Raw genomic sequence first — 22,828 nt, 5'->3', positions numbered from 1 at the left:
GCTGTTTTTTACGTTTTTTGTAGCTATTTCAACACTAAATTCACTTCTGAAAGTTTTTGAGGCGAGAAATCAACTGTGTAGATTATTAATATCGGCAGTTTTACAAAGTTAGATGGCGAATCGAACATTTGTTCCACCGTTGTCGGAGTTTAGAAGCTCCACAGAATACCGTGACAGCCAGCGAGCGCCTGCCCGGGTCGCTGCCAGCAAGCCGGGTAGTCACGCTCAGAGACCGCTATGAGCTGCTGGAGCTCACTCCGGCCTCGTACACAAGAGGCTTTTATTTCCTTGTTGACGGATAGTTTGTTTAAATATCACAACACAGATGTGCATTATAAATTAACAGGAACCTGTGTTTATTTGCCTTTTTTCGAGTTAAAAAGCTCCACAATCGCCCGCGGGCGTAGCTCGCTGGAGAGCCGGCCAGTGGCGCTCACAGAGCGGCTGCAGAGCAGCAGAGTGGCGAGAGAAAGAGCAGCTTCTGACGGGGCAGAGAGATTCCTGATGAGACAACATGACACTTTTTTAACATTTCTCTAATATCTGGAGGGAGATCAGTCCACTTTTTTTTTTTTGCTGTAACTGAAAAAGCAGTTTGAGTAAAGTAAATGTTGTGGATCAATATTTTATATAAGCATAACATAAACAACAAAATCAAAGTTGTATTTTTTGATAATATTGTAATAGTGGTACAAGTTTGTTTTTTGTCCTGTGCTTTAAGAGCTGGTTTAAAGGCTTAAGCCTCGTCTAGCATACTGCTAAATGCATCACTTTAACTGTCACATAGTGCATACTACTGAGGAGCGCAGTATGCAGTATGTACTGTATACTGCATACTGCGCTCCTCAGTAGTATGCAGTATGCGGTTTCGAATACAGTCAGTGAATCCCCCCATTTACTTCTTACCAGCTATACTGTACTTGCAAAATAGTGCGCCCTACTGTCTCCATTGCGCATGACTGTACGTCAGTTAATATGAAGTAGGCCTCCTGTTTTTCTCCCTCAACCCGGCGGAGTCCTCCTGCCTGGCCCCCACCGACTCGATGCAACAAACACGGAGGCTGCTGTCGACTAAGGTAAGGGGATTTGTTAATGCATAGCCAAAGCAAAGCGGTGGTGTTAATAACATAGCACCAGCCGTTGTGGTGGTGGTCCGGTAAACGGTTGTTGTGGAAACGCTTCGGTTTGGACTGCAGAGCGCGGAGGAGGCTTCGGGACTCGTTTCCGCACCGCTCGAGCTCGAGCAAGGCCCAGTGACCCACATTCAGAGCAGTTAGTGTGTATGTGTACGAGTGGGCGATGCGTGTAGTGATGTGTGTGTACGTGTGTGCCCGGGGGAACCGTGAGAGTGTGTGTGTGTGTGTGTACATACACTGTACTGCCGCGAAAAATGTTTCCACCATCGTTTCTTCTTCTTCTCCGCGGCCAACGGTTATGTTTGTAACGGCTTGTTTTTGAGCAACAACGGTTATGTTTTTTAAAAGGCTTTTAACGGCTCACGCTGTTTTGAGCACCAACGGTTATTTTTCAATCCAATGTCAGTTGGTTTGTTTGCGTGACAGCTCGAGAGGCTGATGCTCGGTTAACAGCTTCTTTTACCGTGATATTGGCTGATATTTCTTCCCGTTTATTTCACAAAAAACGCGTTACCTTGTCAGAAAGTGTGTCAGTACTTGTGAGTGGTAAGCGTGAGAGGAAACGGGGTCAGTTAAAGAGCGTTTAAATCTCTGGGTTAAAAGGGCAGTTTTCTTCGGTTAGCCAGCTTAGTTAGCCTGCTAGCTCTCTCTCTTTCTCGGTTGGTTGTATAACGAACACCTGTGGCACCAAAAAATGGTATATTGAAATTGTTATTGTGTATATATCTGATAGCTTAATTGTTTGGTTTGGGTTAGACTGCATAATCATGGAGCATATTGTTAATATCGGTGTTTATTCATTGAGTGTACAGTGGGTCAGAAGCGTCCAATGAAGAAGAAGCTCAGTCTAATGAGGCTTCACTTACTGGCCATCAGGAATACATGTCTGTAGGTCAGGCCAGTGCTTCCCCACAGTAGAGACACAAGATGGTTTAACACAATGCTCTCCCACTAATATAAATACTCTAGCAGGGTGATAATGTTATCCATAGGTTTTACTGTACCCTGTCTTACAGCAAAATGCTCTTATTAGGTCATTGGGACACAGTGGTGGCATGTTGTCTGATTGGTGTTATTAGGTCTGCTTTGACATTGTTAGACTGTTTACACTGACATATGTCAATGTCAATGCTTTGACATTGTTAGACTGTTTACACTGACATATGTCAATGTCAATGCTTTGACATTGTTTACAAAGACGTAATAACAATCATATAATTTTTCAAGCAAAAAAATGCCAGGTTTACCCTAGTTACAGCTTCTTAATTGTGATGATTTGCTGTATTTCTGTATTTGGGTCGACTGCATAAACGTGGAACATATTGTTAATATCGGTGTTTATTCATTGAGTGTACAGTGGGTCAGAAGCGTCCAATGAAGAAGAAGCTCAGTGTAATGAGGCTTCACTTACTGGCCATCAGGAATACATGTCTGTAGGTCAGGCCAGTGCTTCCCCACAGTAGAGACACAAGATGGTTTAACACAATGCTCTCCCACTAATATAAATACTCTAGCAGGGTGATAATGTTATCCATAGGTTTTACTGTACCCTGTCTTACAGCAAAATGCTCTTATTAGGTCATTGGGACTCTGTGGTGGCATGTTGTCTGATTGGTGTTGGGTCTGCTTTGACATTGTTTACAAAGACGTAATAACAATCATATAATTTTTCAAGCAAAAAATGCCAGCTTTACCCTAGTTACAGCTTCTCAATTGTGATGATTTGCTGTATTTCTGTATTTGGGTCGACTGCATAAACGTGGAACATATTGTTAATATCGGTGTTTATTCATTGAGTGTACAGTGGGGCAGAATCGTCCAATGAAGAAGAAGCTCAGTCTAATGAGGCTTCACTTACTGGCCATCAGGAATACATGTCTGTAGGTCAGGCCAGTGCTTTCCCACAGTAGAGACACATAGGGGTCCTTAAGATGGTCTAACACAATGCTCTCCCACTAATATAAAAACTCTAGCAGGGTGATAATGTTATCCATAGGTTTTTACTGTACCCTCTCTGGCCTCCCTGTCATATTTTACAGCAAAATGCTGTTATTAGGTCATTGGGTTACAGTGGTGGCATGTTGTTTGATTGGTGTCTGGTCTGCTTGACATAAAAACAACATATTCACATTCACATATTCACAAAAATGCCAGCTTTACCCTAGTTACAGCTTCTCAATGTGATGATTTGCTGCCTTTCTTTATCTTATGTGATAGTAGTATGGATATTTAAGTTTTAAGCTCTTTGAAGATGCCACCTTGGGGCTGTGGGAAAATGTGATGGGCATTTTTCACTATTTTCTGACATTGTTAATGTTATCCATAGGTTTTACTGTACCCTCTCTGGCCTCCCTGTCATATCTTACAGCTCTTATTAGATCATTGGGACACAGTGGTGGCATGTTGTCTGATTGGTGTTATTAGGGTCTGCTTTGACATTGTTAGACTGTTTACACAGACATAAAAACAATCATATAATTTTTTCAAGCAAAAATGCCAGCTTTACCCTAGTTACAGCTTCTCAATTGTGATGATTTGCTGTATTTCTGTATTTGGGTCGACTGCATAAACGTGGACCATGTTGTTAATATCGGTGTTTATTCATTGAGTGTACAGTGGGGCAGAATCGTCCAATGAAGAAGAAGCTCAGTCTAATTAGGCTTCACTTACTGGCCATCAGGAATACATGTCTGTAGGTCAGGCCAGTGCTTCCCACAGTAGAGAAACATAGGGGTCCTTAAGATGGTTTCACACAATGCTCTCCCACTAAAATTAGTGCAATAAATATTCTTTAGCAGGGTGATGATATTATCCATAGGTTTTTACTGTACCCTCCCTGTCATATCTTACAGCTCTTATTAGGTCATTGGGACACAGTGATGGCATGTTGTCTGATTGGTGTTGGGTCTGCTTTGACATTATTAGACTGTTTACAAAAATAATTGGCAGATTAACTTCTAATAAAAATAGTCATCAGTTTCATCAGCAGCCCTAATAGTATATGTATTGTAATATATGGTATTATGAATATCTTTTAGTCTGGTCGGATACACTTTGTTACGTGGTTGTAGCCCTAATTTCTTGTTTTTAAATTGAAGCAACTGATATTTATTTTCCTTGTTGGCCTCTAGAATTTGCATGCATGGTAAATAGTGAACAGAGGCCCCTTGGTGTGTTTTTGAGTGAGTATGGTTTCTTTGTGTTGCAGGTGAGGTGTGGCTCACGCATGAAGATTAGTCAGTGCCTGGAAGGATAGGATTGAAAACAGCTAGTTTTGCCTTCAAAGAGACATTCCAGAAAGTAAGTTGAAAAATACTTAATCACCACTTTTTCATAACTGGGTCACTGTGCTCCAAAAGAGTGTCTGAAGTGCTAATAATGTAAGCATAATGATTGATTTATTCCAGGGTTTCCCCGCTGCACTGATGTACGTTATTTGCACTTAAAAGACTCTGTTCCGCAAGAATTGGAATGTCAAGACCTTTCAACAGTCTTACTTCATAGAATCTGTTTCATTAGCTATATGTTAGTTAGTTTATTAGTAAGTTGTTTAGAAAGTCAGACAGTATTAATTGGAAGCAGCTGTCCATTTTTGAAGCAGGGTCCAATTTAATATATGCTAAATGACACATTGTAAAATTGGTTAAAGAAACAGTAAAATTGTTGATAAGTAAAAAGTTGATAAATCAGGAAAGGTGATCTACCACACTGGCTGGTAACCTGTCGTTCTGACAGTGAATTTCTTCACTACGGCAGTAAAGATGGAAAATTGCTTAAAGTTGCCCTCAAATTGACCTAATGACCCCTCATGACCCCTAGTTTTCTGCTCTGATTTCTCCTGCAGGTTTGGTTGATCATCATGTCTTTCCCATGGTCTGTTGCCCTCTCCTGACCCCAATGACCTCAACGGCAGTTTTGACCATAGCTTTGACCTCAAACCCATTCTACGACCCCTGAGACAAGACATTAACTGACCACGTGCATAAGCTGCATTGGGGTGAGAAGTCACCATACACACACAAACACATTTAAGTTTGGTTTTGCCTCTTTTAACATGTTGCAACATAGACTACACAAATAAAGTATTTTTCTCACATTTGTGCTTTGATATCAGGATTCAGCCAAGTTCACTCTAAAAAAACAGTCTTTTGTATATTGAAGTATAAAAGGAGCCACCCTAGTAAGCCAGTTATCTGAACCCTGTGGGAATGCTGATAATTATGATTAGTGTTGGAGAATGACACACTGGGTGAAAAAACATATTCAAAACATTAAACATGCCTGGCTGTTTAAACACATACATAGATTTTTTATTTACTTATTGCATTTACTGTATCAGCAAGGATTTCTATCAAGTTTACATAATTATTTAAGCTTGGTCTGTTCACATTACTGCAGTACGCTGTGTGTCAAAACATTCAATCATGTTTTTAGTCCACGGAATTGCCAAATTTAAATCATAAGGGGCACTTGAGCTAATAAAATACTTGTTTTTCTTTCTGTCCAGGTGGTCTTCCAAATGCCTACCTCACGCCTAAAGAGCAAATCACTGCAGCCACAGCCCTGATCAGCAGCCACCATGACATCAAGCATAGGGTATACTGCAACACACGCATGCACACACACACACGCACACACAATATGTAAATCATAAATTATATTCATACACAGACTATGCATGCATTGAGCACAAGCATGTTAAGTACAACAAATATGTTCATATATATATATACATATTTATATGTATATATATATATATATAGCTTTGCAAAAAAAATTAAGCCCAGAACGGTGTTTATGTTAATTAATGAAATGCTCCTAATTTATAATAATAATAATAACAACAATAACGATAATGATAACTTGAGACGATCTAGCAATGGAATCACACCAGCTGCTATGCCAAAATTAGGCCAGGGCGTAAAGTGGGGGACCAATAGCCCCTTCCCAACTTCCTACCCCCCTACTTCGGGCGCCCTTGCTCAGACTACACCCATCTTCGAACTCTGCCTTCATTATGATCTCAACTAGACAGACAAAGTTTTGTGACTGCATCTTGCACAGTTGCGACGCTATTGTGGTGACAAAATCTGTCCACTGATATATATAAACAGAAATATAAACAACTGGCAAAGGAAGTACTCTAAACTACTTTTGTGGTTGTACCCGCTAGTAGGTGTCACCAGGACAAACATTTTTCCATGATGACACACACAGGTTCACAAGGTGAAAACAATACCAGCGTCACTGTCATGGCTGGTATTAATTATAATTATGATTATTGTTATTGTTATTATGAAGTGCCGTGCCACAATACAAATCTTTAGAAAAAAGCGATTTCTTGCCTTTTTGGCATGAAAGTAGTCAATTTTTAAAGATATTAAATGATAGCTCCAGATATAGGTTGGTACAAATGAAAGTATTTGTATTGACCCACATTCATCAAAATGTATACAAGAATACGCCCTGTTTCACAAATGCATTTGTAATGTTCCTGGCAAGCACAACACATTCCTTCTCTCTCTCTCTCTCTCTCTCTCTCTCTCTCTCTGTCTCCCTCTCTTTTTTTGTGTGCCCCAAAAATAAACCTGCTCCTGGCATGTAGGAATCTTCTCATTAAGCAACATCCATCATTCTCTATTATTAACAATACGTATCTGCTTTCAAACTGCCAACAAACGTTCACACACAGGAAAACATAAAGTGAGATGGGAAAAAACTGTGAATATGTTGCTCTCCTGTAGGGATGATTGTAGCATCTTTGATGGGTTGATGGAAGAAGATGAAAAGGACAAAGCAAAACGGTAAGCAAGATGTAAAGATGAACACGCTAGAGTGATGCTACTTGTAGTATGTGTTAAATATTAATACACCAATCCTTTTCATAAAACATCATATGGTTTGTAAAGGATTGTGTCTTGACCAGACCTACGTACAGCTTGAAACACATTTAAAGATGAGTATATTTTTAGCTCCTGTAGAGAATAGACCATGTCTAAACTGACTGTGGCATACCGTACACAGCAGCCATAATGTCTTAACTTCTAACATGACAAAAAGGCTACAACTGCTTATTTTCAGTCATTTTTTTTCTCTGTGTCAAAACGCTGAATTTGGACAAAAAGCAGAACAAAGATCTCTTTAAAATGTTTGTCAAAAAATAAACTATGACTGCATGACATTTAACATCTAAATTGTGGTTTTGATTGTAGTGTGTCCCGTAACAAGTCTGAGAAGAAACGGAGAGACCAGTTCAATGTCCTCATCAAGGAACTCGGCACCATGTTGCCGGGCAACACCAGGAAGATGGACAAGTCCACCATCCTGCAGAAAAGCATCGACTTCCTGTGTAAACACAAAGGTCAGGGCACGTCACAGGGTGGACACTTCTTGTTCTATATTTAGTTGTTTTTGTGCACACTGTTGTCTGTGCATGTTTACTCTCATTACTAGAGCTTATTACACAGAGGCATGGGTATTGTACCTGTGAAGTGTAATTAATTATTTTGAACCTTTCAACTGCGTATAGTTGACTTAATGTGCTATGATTAATAATTATACCATACTTTAATGACTGCCTTTTCTGTGGTTGAGCTACTTTACACCTCCATCCTCTACTCTGTTTCCCCTCATAATCTTATTTGATCACCACTTGAATACTGTGATTCTCTTGAATCTGAAACATTTAATCATTGCGCATGTGTTACTATTCTTTTTAATCCTAGCTCTTATCACTGCCGTGCATGATCATTTACTCAGCTGCCTCTTCACTGGTGAACTGTGTTATCTCTTGTTCTGTTTAAGTGCCTTGTTGTCACTCTGAGCCCTGTACTATCAATACATCTTTGTACCATGCTGCTTTCTTTTTGTGTTGTTTCTTTAACTGTATGTCCTGTTACCACATTGTGTTTTCCTTACTTGACATTTTTCCTGAAAGACTTGATTTTTCTTTTCAAAAATTCAATTTTTTTTTCTTTCTGTTTCCTCCACCAGAGATCGCAGCCCAGTCGGAGTCGAGTGAGATCAGGCAGGACTGGAAGCCTCCGTTTCTTAGCAATGAGGAGTTCACCCAGCTCATGCTGGAGGTCAGAAATCACACGTGTTGTACTGTAATCCTGTCTGTTAGGTGTCATATCCACTGTTATTTTATAGAGGTGGGGAAAAAAAATCTATTCAGCATAGCATGCCAACATTGTACCGGTTGTAGCGGGTTCAGTCTTAAAGCTAAACTGAAGATACTGGTATCATATGAAACTAGAAAACTTAAGGAATCGATTGGTACCAACCATATCATGTTAGCTTAGAGGAACGCTAAATAACACTACAAAGTTAAGCTAAATTTTGGCGAGGAAATACTGGCATGGCCATTTTCAAAGGCCTCTGACCTCCAAGATATGTGAATGAAAACTCTGAGATGAACAGAGTGAAAACCACTAATTACATAAAACAAATGTTGGTAAACTGCATAATTTGCAGTTGAAAAAAGCTAATAAATCGCAATTTATCTTATTGTAACACTCAGCATATTGCAACATTTTTCTGTATCTCTGGTGATTCCCACCCCTATTATTTTTTTAAGTTATTTTTTTAGCATTTTTTTTATTGACAGGACAGTGGATAGAGTCTTGGAAAGGGGGAGAGAGAGAGAGTAGATGCGGAAAGGGTCACAGGCCGGATTCGAACAAGGGCCACCGCAGTCAGGACTGAGCCTTGTTACATGGGCGCCCGCTCAACCAACTGAGCTAACCAGGCGCCCACCCCTATTATTTTAATCTTGTAGGTTTTTTCAGGACCAGGTTCAAGATTAATTTTAATTCACCTCAACAAATCCAATTGAATTCAAATTTTATTTCTAGAAGTTGAAAACAAAAACTGCTGTATTATTTCAACAGATTTGACTCATTGTTTATTTTACTGATATTTAACAAAAAACAAATTGATGACAGCCTTTTACTTCTACAGCTGTAGAACAACATTCACGGGTTTTCTCTTTTATCTTGTCTTGCATTATCAGGCTCTTGATGGGTTCTTTATAGCAATAATGACTGACGGGAACATCCTCTACGTCTCGGAGAGTGTCACCTCACTACTAGAACACCTACCGGTGAGTAACATGGGTTCTTTCTTTTGACTGGTATGTATTAGTCATCCACTGTATTGTAGAACAACCTTTAACCAGGTTTTTTGTGTGAATAGCTCAGATTAACCATGCTAGGATGACTTGTGTGTGTGTGCTGAAAAACAGGTTTGGCCATTCTTCTGATTTTTGTTTGTTTTCCCATGCATGTATGTATCTGTGTTCCTCAGACGGACTTGGTGGACCAGAACCTGTTAAACTTCCTGCCAATTGGGGAACACTCTGATGTGTACAAGGCTCTGTCCACGCACCCCACCGACCACGAGAACCTTAGCTCCGATTACCTGAAGAGTCAGTAACACCCCAAATCATATTACCCCATACTTGCTGCTTGTTTCAACATTATCCAATAACACTGTACTGAATAGTGTGTTCGGCGGTTAAATGGGAATATCATTCAGTTTAATATTTACTTGTGAATTTCACGATGCACAGCTTGCGGCTGTTATCTGAGTTTTAAAGTCATACAAATGTGTGTTTGGGCCTTAATATCCAAAGAAAATGATACGGAAACAAAATAACTAGAAACCCATATTCATCCTAGTGACTATATTAAACCTTATTACATATATTTCTGTAGATAATTTTGTTAGTTTAGTTTAAATTCTGTCCTGTTTGTCTTGTCGATAAGGAAGCGATTTGGCAGATATAAAATGATTATAGCCGTGAGCCATATCCTCAGACTGGAATAGCTCAAATAAAAGTCTGAAAATACTGGTGTATTTTTTGCATGATGCTCAGGCATCATTATCACTGCTTTGTCTTGATTTCCTTACAGCACCATGAAACATTTAAAGACATGAACAATGTGTTTACTGGATGTTACAACAGTTGTACTTTTGACCTAACTTTGTATTTTTTTTTTCTTTTTACTCCAGCTAAGAACCACATGGAGTTCTGCTGCCATATGCTGCGAGGGACCATTGACCCCAAAGAATCGCCTATCTACGAATATGTAAAGTTCATTGGCAACTTCAAGTCACTCAACAATGGTATGTCACTTACAGTAAATAGCATTCATCACGGCAATCTGTGTAAAGCTCATTTTAAGTAGAAGTTAAGGAATTCTGTATATTCCTTCCTTCAATGGCAAACTCTGCTCTGTGTTGTGCAGTTCCCAACGCAGGGAGGAATGGTCTAGCAGGGGTGTTACAGCGGTCACTACAACCTGCGTTCGATGACCAGGTGTGCTTCGTAGCCACTGTTCGCCTGGCCAAACCTCAGTTTATCAAGGTAGACTTAGACACACACACACACTCGCACATAAAAGTAAAATCACACTGAGTCATTAATTAATCATTTTATCTAATATACCTTCTCTCTTCTGTTGTTTTTGTATTCATAGGAGATGTGTACAGTGGAGGAGCCCAATGAAGAATTCACCTCTAGGCACAGTCTAGAATGGAAGTTCCTCTTCTTAGACCATAGGTAAACACACACATTTAATTGTGCATTGCACACTTAAGCTACCAGTACACTCAGAAATGCTTGGCATATGGTTGCACTTTCCTGATGTCTGATTGGGGGGGGGTGGTCTGTAACCATTTCTGTAAATTTACGAAATCTGTCATTCACACCGTGATTAGCCAGCTTTGTGGAAGTGAAAGGAGCCAGGGTTTTAACTTCTCAAGCTCTCTTTTTTTCATTCTTCACACAACTATCTCTGTCACTTTTCATGTGAACAACCAAGTGAAACACTGTAAGTGACTTCAGGGAGAGACTGTCTGGAAAATGTGTGCTGCTATCACCATATTTAAACAATGGCCAACAAATAAACAAAATGCCGCTCTGGTGTGTGATTTTTAGACAGCACGCCGGCATCGCGGGAGCAGAAGGGTCGTGACGTTAAAGACAACAGCGTCGGTGTCTGATTCGTGTGTGCATGTAGTCCTGCCGTGCCGGCTGTCTCTTTCACACACACATCGGCTCGGCTTTGTCTCCACTGCCAGCTGAGCGGCGGAACAACTCTGTCCCCCCGTTCCGTCTCCGTCCCTTTCAGACAGAACCCAACATTTCGTATGATTCTCTTCAAGCATAACACGACCGTTACATTTACATAATACTAATTTCTTTGAGATGTGTACCTTTTAGCCACATCAAGTTTGTCCTCTTTGGATACACTTTACTGAAAGCTAAGAGCACCCAGTTGGTCCAGGTCACTTTCTCCCTCTAGGACTTTGTGAAGCCTACCTTCTTTTCTTCGATTTGATAATGATGCCATTTCTCCTTTTCAGAGCTCCACCTATCATAGGATACCTGCCTTTCGAGGTTCTGGGAACATCGGGGTACGACTATTACCATGTGGACGACCTAGAGACACTAGCCAAGTGTCACGAACACTGTGAGGGCTCGTATTTACACTCTTTTTTTTTTTTTTTTGTAAAAGCCCCCGTCTGCTCGTTGTTTCTGACAACTCTGCTCTTGTCTGCCTCTTTCTCTCTCCTGTTCAGTGATGCAGTACGGTAAAGGGAAGTCTTGCTACTATCGTTTCCTGACTAAAGGTCAACAGTGGATCTGGCTTCAGACGCACTACTACATCACCTATCACCAGTGGAACTCCCGACCTGAGTTTATTGTCTGTACGCACACAGTAGTCAGGTACTGCAGCCTCCCTCTACCTGTTTACTGATGGTACAGAGATTGTTTGTTCTGTTCATTTCCATACCATTGTTAAGAGCCTGTGATAATAAACAGCTCCTCATATGCACTTCTATGATCTGTTGGTGACACAGCATTTCTAAATGTTCTTCACATCTCTGATGCACACCACCTTCCTGCTTGTCTTGTCCCATAAAATCTTCTTTTTTCTCTAAAATGCAGCTATGCAGAGGTGAGGGCAGAACAGCGCAGAGAGCTGGGCATTGAGGAGGCTATCCCAGAAGTTACTGCAAATAAGGTGAGAAATTACACCTAGAAATGGTCTATACTCCTCTGTTTTCATCAATGCATGAGCCCAATAATTAAAGGTATCACAATATATCAAGTATGGAGGACAAATTGTTAAAAAAAACATTGTGGTTGAATTTGTAGTTTTGTTCTTTAAGCCTGAGTAACAAAATTAAACTTAGTCGTGTAATTGAACTACTTGATTTTCTGAAATTGCCTTGTGACAATGTATTAAATATACAAAATAATTTATTTAGCCCTATTAAGAGCCATCATATTATTAAATATGTTGAAAGGATCACAAAATAAAGCCCCCAAATTTGCCCACTGTGAATGATCCTTTGCTCATTTACCCATCAGCCCTGTAATTTTCACCTGTATGCAGTCTGACTTTTATTTTTAAAGGATCGGCTGTCAAGTGTATATTTCCTCTGCTTCTCTGTTTTTAGAGTCAGGACTCTGGCTCAGAGTCACAGCTAAATACGTCCAGCCTTAAGGAGGCTCTGGAGCGATTTGACCGCAGCCGAACAGCCTCAACCTCCTCACGGAGTTCTCGCAAGTCCTCTGTCTCTGACAACACTTGCACTTGTAAGGACACGCCACACACACACACACAGTTAGATGTACATAAATAATATAAAATAGTTATACCCTGACGTAATGCTCTATAAAGACGAGTCAGTGACACATCAGTTTAGGAGTTTAAGCTCTGCAGTAAGATGATACGATATCATCAGCAGTATGACTCTTACTCATCAATAATTCTGTTTCTGCGGCAACAGCCTCCAAGCTACACATGGACACGGCCTCACCTCCTCGGCAGTCAGTGGCCTCCACCATGGAGATGACATCACAGCGTCGCTCATCCATCAGCAGCCAGGTGAGAACACATAGCAAACTAGGACTTTTGTTTTGACAGATACTGATTATTGTGACCACGAGTAATGCAAAATAAAGATTGGATTTCATTACTCAATGCTGTTTTATAATGCTGTTTGGTTAAGAAAATATAATACAACAAACTCTTATACTTCAGTTATCATAATTCTCTTGATTATCTGTTTATTTGCAGTCTATGAGCTCTCAGACCACAAACCAGAGTGTAACTGTAGGGATGATCACTCAGCAACAGCAACAGCAACAGCAGCAGCAGCAACAGCAACAGCAACAGCAACAGCAACAACAACAGCAACAACAACAACAACAACAACAACAACCACAGCAGCTACAGACAAACGTACAGGTGAGAATGGTGGTACTTAAGCACTTAGGCATCGTAATGTGCTGTGGAGTAGAGCTGGAGCAATTTGTCGATTAATTTTTCAATAGATCAACAATAGATTAATCGTTTAATCTCTTTAGAGCCAGTAGTGTTTGGTTTGTCCGTTCTGGGCTACTGTAGCAACATGGTGGAGCATCATGGCGGACTCCGTGAAGAGGACCCGCTCCCTATGTAGATATGAAGGGCTCATTCTAGGCTAAAGGAAACACAACAATTCTTAGATACAGGTGATTATACACTGATGAAAACATAGTTATGAATATTATAGTCCATTTCTACTAACAGATCTCCCGAAATGTTACACACTGTTCCTTTAATAGAGTAAGTGTTTTTTTTCAGTGTAAATGCCAAAAATTCAGTCGTTCCTGGTTCTTAAAGGTTAATAATTGCTTGATTTCCATGTATTCTTTGGTAGTAAACTGCATGCCTTCAAGTTTTGGACAATTTGTCGGACAAAAAAAAAAAGACATTTGAAGACGTCACATTGGGCTCTGGGAAACTTTGATTCTTCAATATTTTTGACTATTTATAGGCCAAAATGATAAATCAATGAATCGAGGAAATAATAGTCAGACTAATCAGTAATAAAATAATCATTAGCTGCTGCCCCACTGTGGACTTTGGGATGTCCATTCACCAGTGTTTCGTAATGAACATTAGAACATCAGTAGCTGCACGCATTAGGCAGTACTGCTTAAGTAAGTGACCTCTTCTTTTTCTCTCCTCACAGCCGGTGATGGAGTTCTCAGCGCAGGTGAATGCCATGCAGCATCTAAAGGATCAGCTGGAACAGAGGACAAGACTGATCCAAGCCAACATCCAGCGGCAGCAGGACGAGCTGAGACACATCCAAGACCAGCTGCAGAGAGTCCAGGGACAGGGCATACAGGTAGGATGAAGACGCACACCTGAATGTCTGAATTTTAGAATGTGAAATGTAACCTTTTCATACAAATAGGAGTTAAATTTAGGTTGAGTTTGCTCATTATCTATTTATTAAATTTAATCCATAGTTTATTGTCTCAGATGTAACATCTGTTTTATCTTGCTGTGCTGACCTTTTTACAGCAAAATAAAACTAATTATATTCAAACCAGAGAGCTACTTCAGTTTACTGAAAGGGTTCATTTTACTCACAGAATAATTGCATACTTACCTTTTGAAAAGCAGTGGCATTCAGGTTTCTCCCCATGATGTTTCCAAATTTGGGAAGCTGATTATTTGAACAAAACTATCATGCAACCTCTCTTCTTTTTTAACAGATCAGTAGGTTTATCGTGCTTTGTCTTTTCCTGTTGTGTTCTACTTGGCTGTGCCTGACCTAGATCCCAATGACAATCATGCATTATGTATTATTTTTGTTCTATTCAGAGGAAACAGCAATATCACTAGCTGAGTGTGTACCCTGTAAAGATTATTTACTCTCATCAAATCATTCTGTTCTGTTATAAAAATAAACACATGTTTAGATAAGGCAAATGATGTCCAAAAATATGTGCATGCAGTGTAAACCTAGACACACAGACCACTGTGGCCTGACATCTAATTTTTCCATCCCAACAGATGTTGCTGCAGCAGCCAAGTGGAGCGATGAACGTGCAACTCCCCCAGGTGGGGCCGGTCCAGCAAACAACTACTTTGACCAGTCAGGTCCAGCAAACAACAATTAACCCCGTCCATTCAGGAACTCAGCAGCTAACCATCCAGCAGCAGGCACCGCCCCCCCAACAGAGCCTACAGCAGCAGCAGACCAATGCCCTCACACAGGTGGGACATACACACAAACACGCACACACACACACACATCACACATCACACAAAACGTTTGTTTTTTAATCTCTGATAAACTGGCATTATCTGTAACTTTTAATAGAAAAGGTCCAACAATATTTATGTACTCAATAGTCAAGGTGCTGTTAGAACACTAAGCTTGTGTGAACCTTTTACACTATTGGTCATTTGTGTGGAGAATTTCACAAACTACGCAAACATAGTACTGTTCTGAGAAGTTGCAATGTTTACATCTAATTCAGAAGACAGGAAGAGCCACAGGGCATGCTGTTGGTGTTTAATCATGTGAGAGGCTTCCCAGAAAACTCAGTGAAAATGGACAAACCATCATATTTACCTTGGTTAGAGACACCCTCCGTACTCTACTATTGAGTAATGTTGATCTAAGTTATCTTGTCATGTATTAATACTGTTTATTTAAAACAGCCAGGGAAACCGAAGCAGCACATTTCACTTCATGTTTGTATATAATGTATCAAAAACAAGCATACTGTAACCCATTAGTGTCGATATGAGGCTTTTTCCAAGTCTTGAAGCGGTGTAAACACAACCTTCTAGTCCACCACCTTTTATGTAGACACTGAATGAAAACAATGTGCAGAATGTGAATTTTTCAATTTAACTCTCTGGGGGTCTCTGGGGTCGCACCAGTTGCATTTGCAAAAGCAATCACTTCATACTTTTAATAATATCTCTGTAACGGATTGATGTAGCGACTTACTTTAAAGCTGTCCTGCAGCACGCTGTTCTGCCGTTATAACGAGCCGGCACTTGTTCTCATAATTCATCCAGGAGCTTGGTAATCCGTCAAGGAAATACTGTCATTTTTGTACACTTCTGACAAATAATAAAAGCCTCATTTCAGTGTTTTATGTACGTATTTATCTAACTATACAAACAACTCTTTAACGTTACTGTTTTGGTGAATGAGATTTCTGGCAGACATGTTGACTCTGCAGAACTATGTTCAAATTCGACATACCTCATACTGCAAAATCAACCAAAAAAGACCCTTAATCAGTTTACTTTGTTTTTAAAGGAATTCATATCATGTCCATCCCTCCTTCCCCACATTACCACTCTGCAGCCCCAGCGTCAGCCCCAGCAACCTCCCCAGGCTCAGCCCCAGACCCAAGGCTCTGTATCTGCTCCACTATACAACACCATGATGATTTCCCAGCCAGGACAGCCCAACGTGCTTCAGATCAGCACCAGCCTGCCGCAGACCAACACACAGCAAGGCACCGCAGTGGCCACCTTCACACAGGACCGACAGATCCGGTAGGCCAACAACAACCAAAACTGACACTCAAACTACCCTCATTCCCACTAAACCAAAGTCTCTCCAGGTATATATGCATAGAAGGATTTGTCCTGCATATAAGTAACTCTATGTGTAAGGAATAATGTACAGCGAGCCAGTCTTTTGTTATTTCACAACAATGACCCGCTTGCTGTAAATTATCCCGCTTATTACACGGTTACTTACTTAAGAAATCAATAATTTGACACAAAAATCGTGTTATACATAGCGGTCTGCTATAAAGAAATAACAGACCGTAGAACGCCGGGATTGACGAGTCAGAATCAAGTATTCAACAAAGCCGTGTACAACATTTTGAGTGTAATTCATTTTATTCTATTCTAAGTTTCTTTCAATATTTATATAAATCTTCTGTGTGTGTGTAGCGTGAAGGGGCTATAACTTATATTTCTTTGTGCAACTTGTGTTATGAAATGACAAATAAATGAACCTTGTAACCTTGTGAAGTACTGCTACTTAGTAAGCAGAAGTCCCATCTGAAACCAAGCAGACATCTAGTGTAATTCATGGTTACTGTAATTAATTTTTTCTTCCTGTTTCTTTTCCCCTTCCTCCATTTCACTCTCCCCAGGTTCCCAGCGGGGCAGCAGCTAGTTACCAAGCTTGTCACGGCTCCAATGGCATGTGGAGCCGTCATGGTGCCCACCTCCATGTTCATGGGACAGGTGGTCACTGCGTACAACCCCTTTGGTGGACAACAGGTATGGACAAAGCCGTTAAGAGTCATAGAGCAGCTAATGAAACTGTATCTTAGACCAGAAATCTACTCTAAAGAGAGTCCATCTAAGCGAACATGTGTGAAGCACATAACCAGCCAGCTGCTCAGTGCTGAGAGAGTGTGGTTATAGTGTGAAACTATTGAATAAAATACAATAAAAACCATGGCATTGGTGGGGAAAATTGGCTTGTTTGCTCGGCATCTCCCCATTTTATTTAATGAAAAAACGTTTTGTATTTGATGCTGATATTTGACAATGAAAAGAAGGTAATGAAAATGGAGTCTACGCAAAGAAAACTGCAATATTTTAAAGTCTAAGCCTGAAAGCAGATCACAGATCGATTCAAATTAATCCCAAAATGTTTTATGAATTTTTAAAACAAAGTTGTTTGAAGTTGTTTAACATTTGTCTTGTCCTTGAAGCCTAAAGAGGACTCAAAAGACTAACTGGTCCAAAGACTACTAGATTTTTTTGTCAATTAAACAGGTGCAGTTTTGTTATTGTTACTTATACAATAGACTTCGTCCATTTTCATTTGTCTGTCTAATGTGATGGATCTCTCTTAAAGCAGTAAATGGCCTACAATATTCCAAAAGAAACTTAATTTCTTATATGATTAAGTCATATAACTGCATCCCTTTGTTGTTCTGTGTTAACTCCCGTGTCTATTCAGCAGGGAGGGCAAACGCAGACCCTGACTCTGCAACCGGCTCAACCGAACCAAGGTCAGCCCGACGGCCAAAACCAGACCACTGTAGTCGCTCAGGGTGGCCAGCAAGGGCAGCAGCAACAACAGCAATTCCTACAGGTACCAGTAGAGGGCAGAAGAGACATCTTGACAAAATATCAAGTCATTCATATGTTTTATTTTGATGAAGTGTCTTTATCCTGCAGTGAGTAATGAGTGAAATAATATATCTACTGTTTATAGAATCAGTTTAAACTGTATGTGAGAAGAGGTTTTTATTGACATTAAAGAACAGCTTCATTTTCTAATGATCTTGCACTGTTTTTCTGTCAGGGCACTCGTCTTCTCCATAGTAACCAGTCTACCCAGCTAATTCTGCAGGCAGCGTTCCCACTACAACAACAGGGCGCCTTCACGCAGGCAACACACCAACAGCAACCGCAGCAGCAACAACAGCAGCAGCAGCAGCAACAACAACAACAGCAGCAGCAGCAGCAGCAACGGCAGCAACAATCTCACCACCAGAGGCACCAGCAGCAATTGAAACCACAGCCCCAGAAACAGCAGAAAGCTCCGTCATCACACAGGACTGACAGCGTCAGCAGCCAACCACAGTAAAGTCTGGGGGAAAACGTGTTCAGTCGGAACACACAGGGAATTTTAAGGGATTGCTGCGTACATTTGTTTTGGTCGTGTGGCTGTCACAAACTTCCTTTTCCCCCAAAATCGTTGCCCTCCCTTCCTCCATCTGAAAGAAACGAATCATAGGAAAGAAGAAAGCCTGTGAGTCCTTGAGGAACTCACCACAGATTGTCACTAGGCAACAGGATGGATTAAAATCCCCCTCTCCTTCGCCAGAGGCGAAGCTGTGAGGGGGCTCCAGTCTCTGTGGAAACCCAGTGACAACAGACTTTTTTTGAAGGTTTGTCAAAGTGGACTGACCTTGTACAGATTTACTGTATGATACAAAAAAACATGTAAATATCCAATATAGCCTAACAGGAAAAAGAAAATGTAGTATTTTATATGATTGCATGGAAAGAATAACTGTGTAAGCTTTTATTAGTCGCTTTTGAAAAATGGATTTTTACTTTTGTTCAAGTGTTTTCTGGTCAAAGATGGAGCAACGACGTGCTCTCTCAGTCTTCTCTCCCCACTTCTCTAAAAAAAAAAAAAAATCAAATAAGGCTTTAAAGTTGTGTCAGTTTGGTTGGGCTTGGGTTTTCTTGTGGAAGTTGTGTTTTTAAACACTGTGTCTCTGAGACAAAAATGGCTCTTTTTAACTTTATAACAAATTATGTTTGGCAAGAAACTAGATCACAGTATAACTGAATTCTTTGCAGAATGATCACTGTACGTCTAACGGGTTTAGTGATTCCAAGTGCCAATAACGTAGTCAATTATGTTTTTTGTTTTTTTTATTTTGAGCAGACTATTCAAAGGCGTATATATATTTTCCAACAAGATATTACCCAAAATAAAGTTAGTGCGTGTGTATATAGTAGGGATTATTTTTTAACAGTCAGAGAGCCCTATAAGTAACAAACAGTATATCCTCAACCTCCTGAAACTTTAGCACTTGATGTGGTTGTGTACAGTAAATCACTGTCAAGACCTAGTCGTTTGTAATCTGTGGTGTGATTCTGTGAGCTAGTGTGTTTTTGGGAATACAATCTTTGTGTGCATGAGTGGGCATGAGAGTGTCTGTGGTTGGTTGTGTGTGTGTGTGTGTGTGTGTGCGTGTGCTTGTTGCCCCTTGTGTCTTACAATAATTGACTTAGTAAGGGTTTGAAGTTGCTGGATGGTACTTGTATTCTCAGGAATGTGGAAAGTTTTTTGCTTCTGCCTCAGTCTGGAACCAGACCAGGAAGGATTAAACAGTGATGCTGCAAAGACCAGAGGAGGAAGTGTGAAGGGTGTGGCGACTGAATCAAATTTGACCTAAATCTCTTAGAGCCTTCCTTGTTATTTCCTTATCAAAATAGTATGAAGGGAGAACTCTCCAAAGACAGTAAAAAAAGGCTTTTTTTTTGTAAAGAGCAGGAGGACAAGATATGATGCCGTAGAAAATGTAGAAAAATAATTTTCATCTATTCACCCAGATTGGAATAGATTGACTTCCTTGTACCAGCAAACCTGCATTTCTACTCACTGTCTCGTGGTCTTCTGTATCGTCAGTGTTTCATCCTTCTATCTCTTCCTAGGCCTCAGAAACCCTCATGCAGTTCAGTTCACTTGTCTCTGGTTATAACCAGGGCTGGGTCCCAGTCCATTTCAAATGCATGGATGGGTATGGGCTCAGCCCCTCTACTACAGTCGTAAGCCATATCAAACAGAAAACGCCTTGGATTGGAGGGAGTGTGATGGTTGGCAAAGGAGCATTTAGAATGTGTTGTTTTGTCTCAGAGTGTAGTTCAGTGTGTGTGTGTGTGTGTGTGTGTGTGAATATAGCATCTCCTACTTCTTGTATCACTCAGGGGGTCAGCATTGGTTTCCCCTGGCGATAGCCAATCAGTTCTTGCGTTGCAGTATAAAGAAATAATTGTAATATTCAAGAAACTTCCTCTCCAGTTGGGCTCAGTATTCTGCAAGCTCGTGTGTGGGACAGCTCAACTTGAATACATGTTCGTGTGAGAGAAAGAGAGTGAGAGAGTTTGTATGCATGTTTACTGTCACTGTAACCCGTTATATTTTCATATGGAAACAGATGTGTGACTGGAAAAGAATGGATGGTAGGCAATGCAGAGCATTGGTCACCTGTCAGGCTATAAAGAAGATGGGCAGTGTTATTGTTTTACAATGACAGACTGCTCAACAAACACTTATCACAGCAACTACACATCAGACCGGTCTCAAATGGTTAACCCTCTGAGATTTATGTTTTTAATTTAGATTGTGCGACTAAGCCGAGACAAAATGCTCTTCTTGACTTTGTCCACAAATAAGGAATAGAAGAGAGGTCTTACTATTTGAACCAGGTCTTCCACCCATCACATAACAAATATAGATCCTCTATAGACTAGTTTGTGTTTAAGGCGTCACTCTAAAGGGTAATGATGTAATGTTTATAGTTTGTGTCACTGATACCCAGCCCAAAGAATGTAAAGGTGTTTTAAAGAGACTAATGGATGTTGTAACTGTTGATTATGGAGAACCTTTGACAGGCTTTGTGATGAAGGAAAACAAGGGGTGTGAAAGAAAATCATGTTTCTCACTACAAGGATCCACATATAGAATCAGACATGCAATTTTATTTACAGGCTTTGCATTGTAAAAGAAACTCACCATTACAAACTTTCTGTTTCTGTTTTTGCAACAATCATTTTTGGTTGGAAAAAGAATTTAAAAGGTGCTGAAAGATGAGGTGTAGGACAAGACGGCGAGGCCCCCCCTCCCCTCCACACACATCACATTTCCACAACACAATCTGGTTCTAAAGAGTCCTAGTCCTAGTATAATACTGTACACATACACAAAGTGAAAAACACCAGTATTCAGTGTAAAACGGTGCTATGCTTACCTGTACTGTATGTATGTATATCCCTTCTTCTGCTCTTGAACTGTGCTCCTTTTATCTACCCCAAAGTCAAATGTAATAATAATCAATATTTTGAAGCAAAATGTTTGCTATTATTATAATCCCTCTCTCCCCTATTGGTCAATTTGAAAATAAAAACAGTTGCAAATATTATACGTGACACACGTCTGCTGCAAGTTTGTTTGTGTGTTTTAGTCTGTTATTAACCACGCTACCATTGCAGATCCAGGGTGATCCGGGGTCAGTCCACCACTTTGGTCCAGACTAAAATATTTCAACAACTGTTGGATGGATTGTCATGAAATTTTGTAAAGATGTCATGAATCCTAATGATTTCGGTGATCCCCTATCTTTTCCTCTAGTGCCACCATGAGGATGACATTTGTGGTTTGAGTGAAATGTCTCAAGAACTATTGGATGAATTGCCATTAAGTTTTGTGCAGACATTCATCTCCTCCTAACTGTAATAAGTTTAGTGTTCCCCCTGACTTTTCATCTAGCGACACAATCAGGTCAAATTGTACCATCCAAATATCTGCAAAGCTAATAACACTCCCATCAGCCCGAGCTGTACTTAGGTTGCATCCGAAGATTCCATCCTAACATGCTATTTAGTATGCTAAAACAGTAAGTGAGATATTTTAGTATGTCCGAAACCTTAGTATGAAACCAGTAGTACGCAAATTGCATTCTATTTCAGGTGAAATGTTAACAGTATGCAACGCCGGCTGGACGCTACGGCAGCATTAATAAATAAAAAAATTAAAAAATAAATAAACCACATTGCAATGTAGTAACAACAACGTTCATAACTATGGCGGAAAGCTCTGTAACGTCAATAACGCTTTAATTTAACTGTGAGAATAAGATTTCACTTTGCTAGACGTAATATATTTTAAATTAATTCAGACTTTGATTCTCACAAACCGTCGTTTTGGTCACATGAGGTTGGCACGGGTTACCATGGTTACACAAGGAGGCTCTCAGGAAGTGTCGACGAAAATTACTGTAGTAACAACAACGTTCATAACTATGGCGGAAAGCTCTGTAACGTCAATAACGCTTTAATTTAACTGTGAGAATAAGATTTCACTTTGCTAGACGTAATATATTTTAAATTAATTCAGACTTTGATTCTCACAAACCGTCGTTTTGGTCACATGAGGTTGGCACGGGTTACCATGGTTACACAAGGAGGCTCTCAGGAAGTGTCGACGAAAATTACTGCTCAGTGCGTCCGAAAAGATCCATACTACTGTTTATTCACACAAACGTGTGTTGAACGATACGCATGTTGAGTACGTAGTGCATAGTATGCGATTTCGGA

General features: G+C 40.2%; 1 protein-coding gene across 6 annotated transcripts; it reads left to right on the top strand.

Moving 5' to 3' along the window:
* Positions 1-951: 951 nt before the first annotated feature.
* LOC119485258 (circadian locomoter output cycles protein kaput-like) lies at positions 952-21,661 on the top strand. 6 transcript variants are annotated; one of them, XM_037764710.1, is made up of 24 exons: positions 952-1,076; positions 4,345-4,436; positions 4,981-5,133; positions 5,644-5,732; positions 6,881-6,940; positions 7,349-7,497; positions 8,130-8,221; positions 9,151-9,240; positions 9,444-9,564; positions 10,152-10,265; positions 10,388-10,506; positions 10,619-10,701; positions 11,508-11,614; positions 11,724-11,871; positions 12,094-12,169; positions 12,609-12,747; positions 12,942-13,039; positions 13,232-13,402; positions 14,172-14,330; positions 15,005-15,208; positions 16,320-16,513; positions 17,128-17,257; positions 17,949-18,083; positions 18,297-21,661. In XM_037764710.1, the coding sequence occupies exons 4-24, from the start codon at positions 5,716-5,718 to the stop codon at positions 18,579-18,581; spliced, it is 2,691 nt and encodes an 896-aa protein (XP_037620638.1). In that variant the 5' UTR covers positions 952-1,076; positions 4,345-4,436; positions 4,981-5,133; positions 5,644-5,715; the 3' UTR covers positions 18,582-21,661. The 6 variants fall into 6 exon arrangements, with proteins under 6 accessions (XP_037620638.1, XP_037620637.1, XP_037620633.1 ...); XM_037764709.1 differs by having other exon boundaries at positions 16,272-16,513; positions 17,952-18,083; XM_037764705.1 differs by having other exon boundaries at positions 16,272-16,513.
* Positions 21,662-22,828: the final 1,167 nt, after the last annotated feature.

The sequence above is a fragment of the Sebastes umbrosus genome, chromosome 3 (assembly GCF_015220745.1).
Source record: "Sebastes umbrosus isolate fSebUmb1 chromosome 3, fSebUmb1.pri, whole genome shotgun sequence".
NCBI lineage: Eukaryota > Metazoa > Chordata > Actinopteri > Perciformes > Sebastidae > Sebastes > Sebastes umbrosus.
Note: the sequence above shows the minus strand (reverse complement) of the source record. Positions and strands in the feature narration are given on the sequence as shown.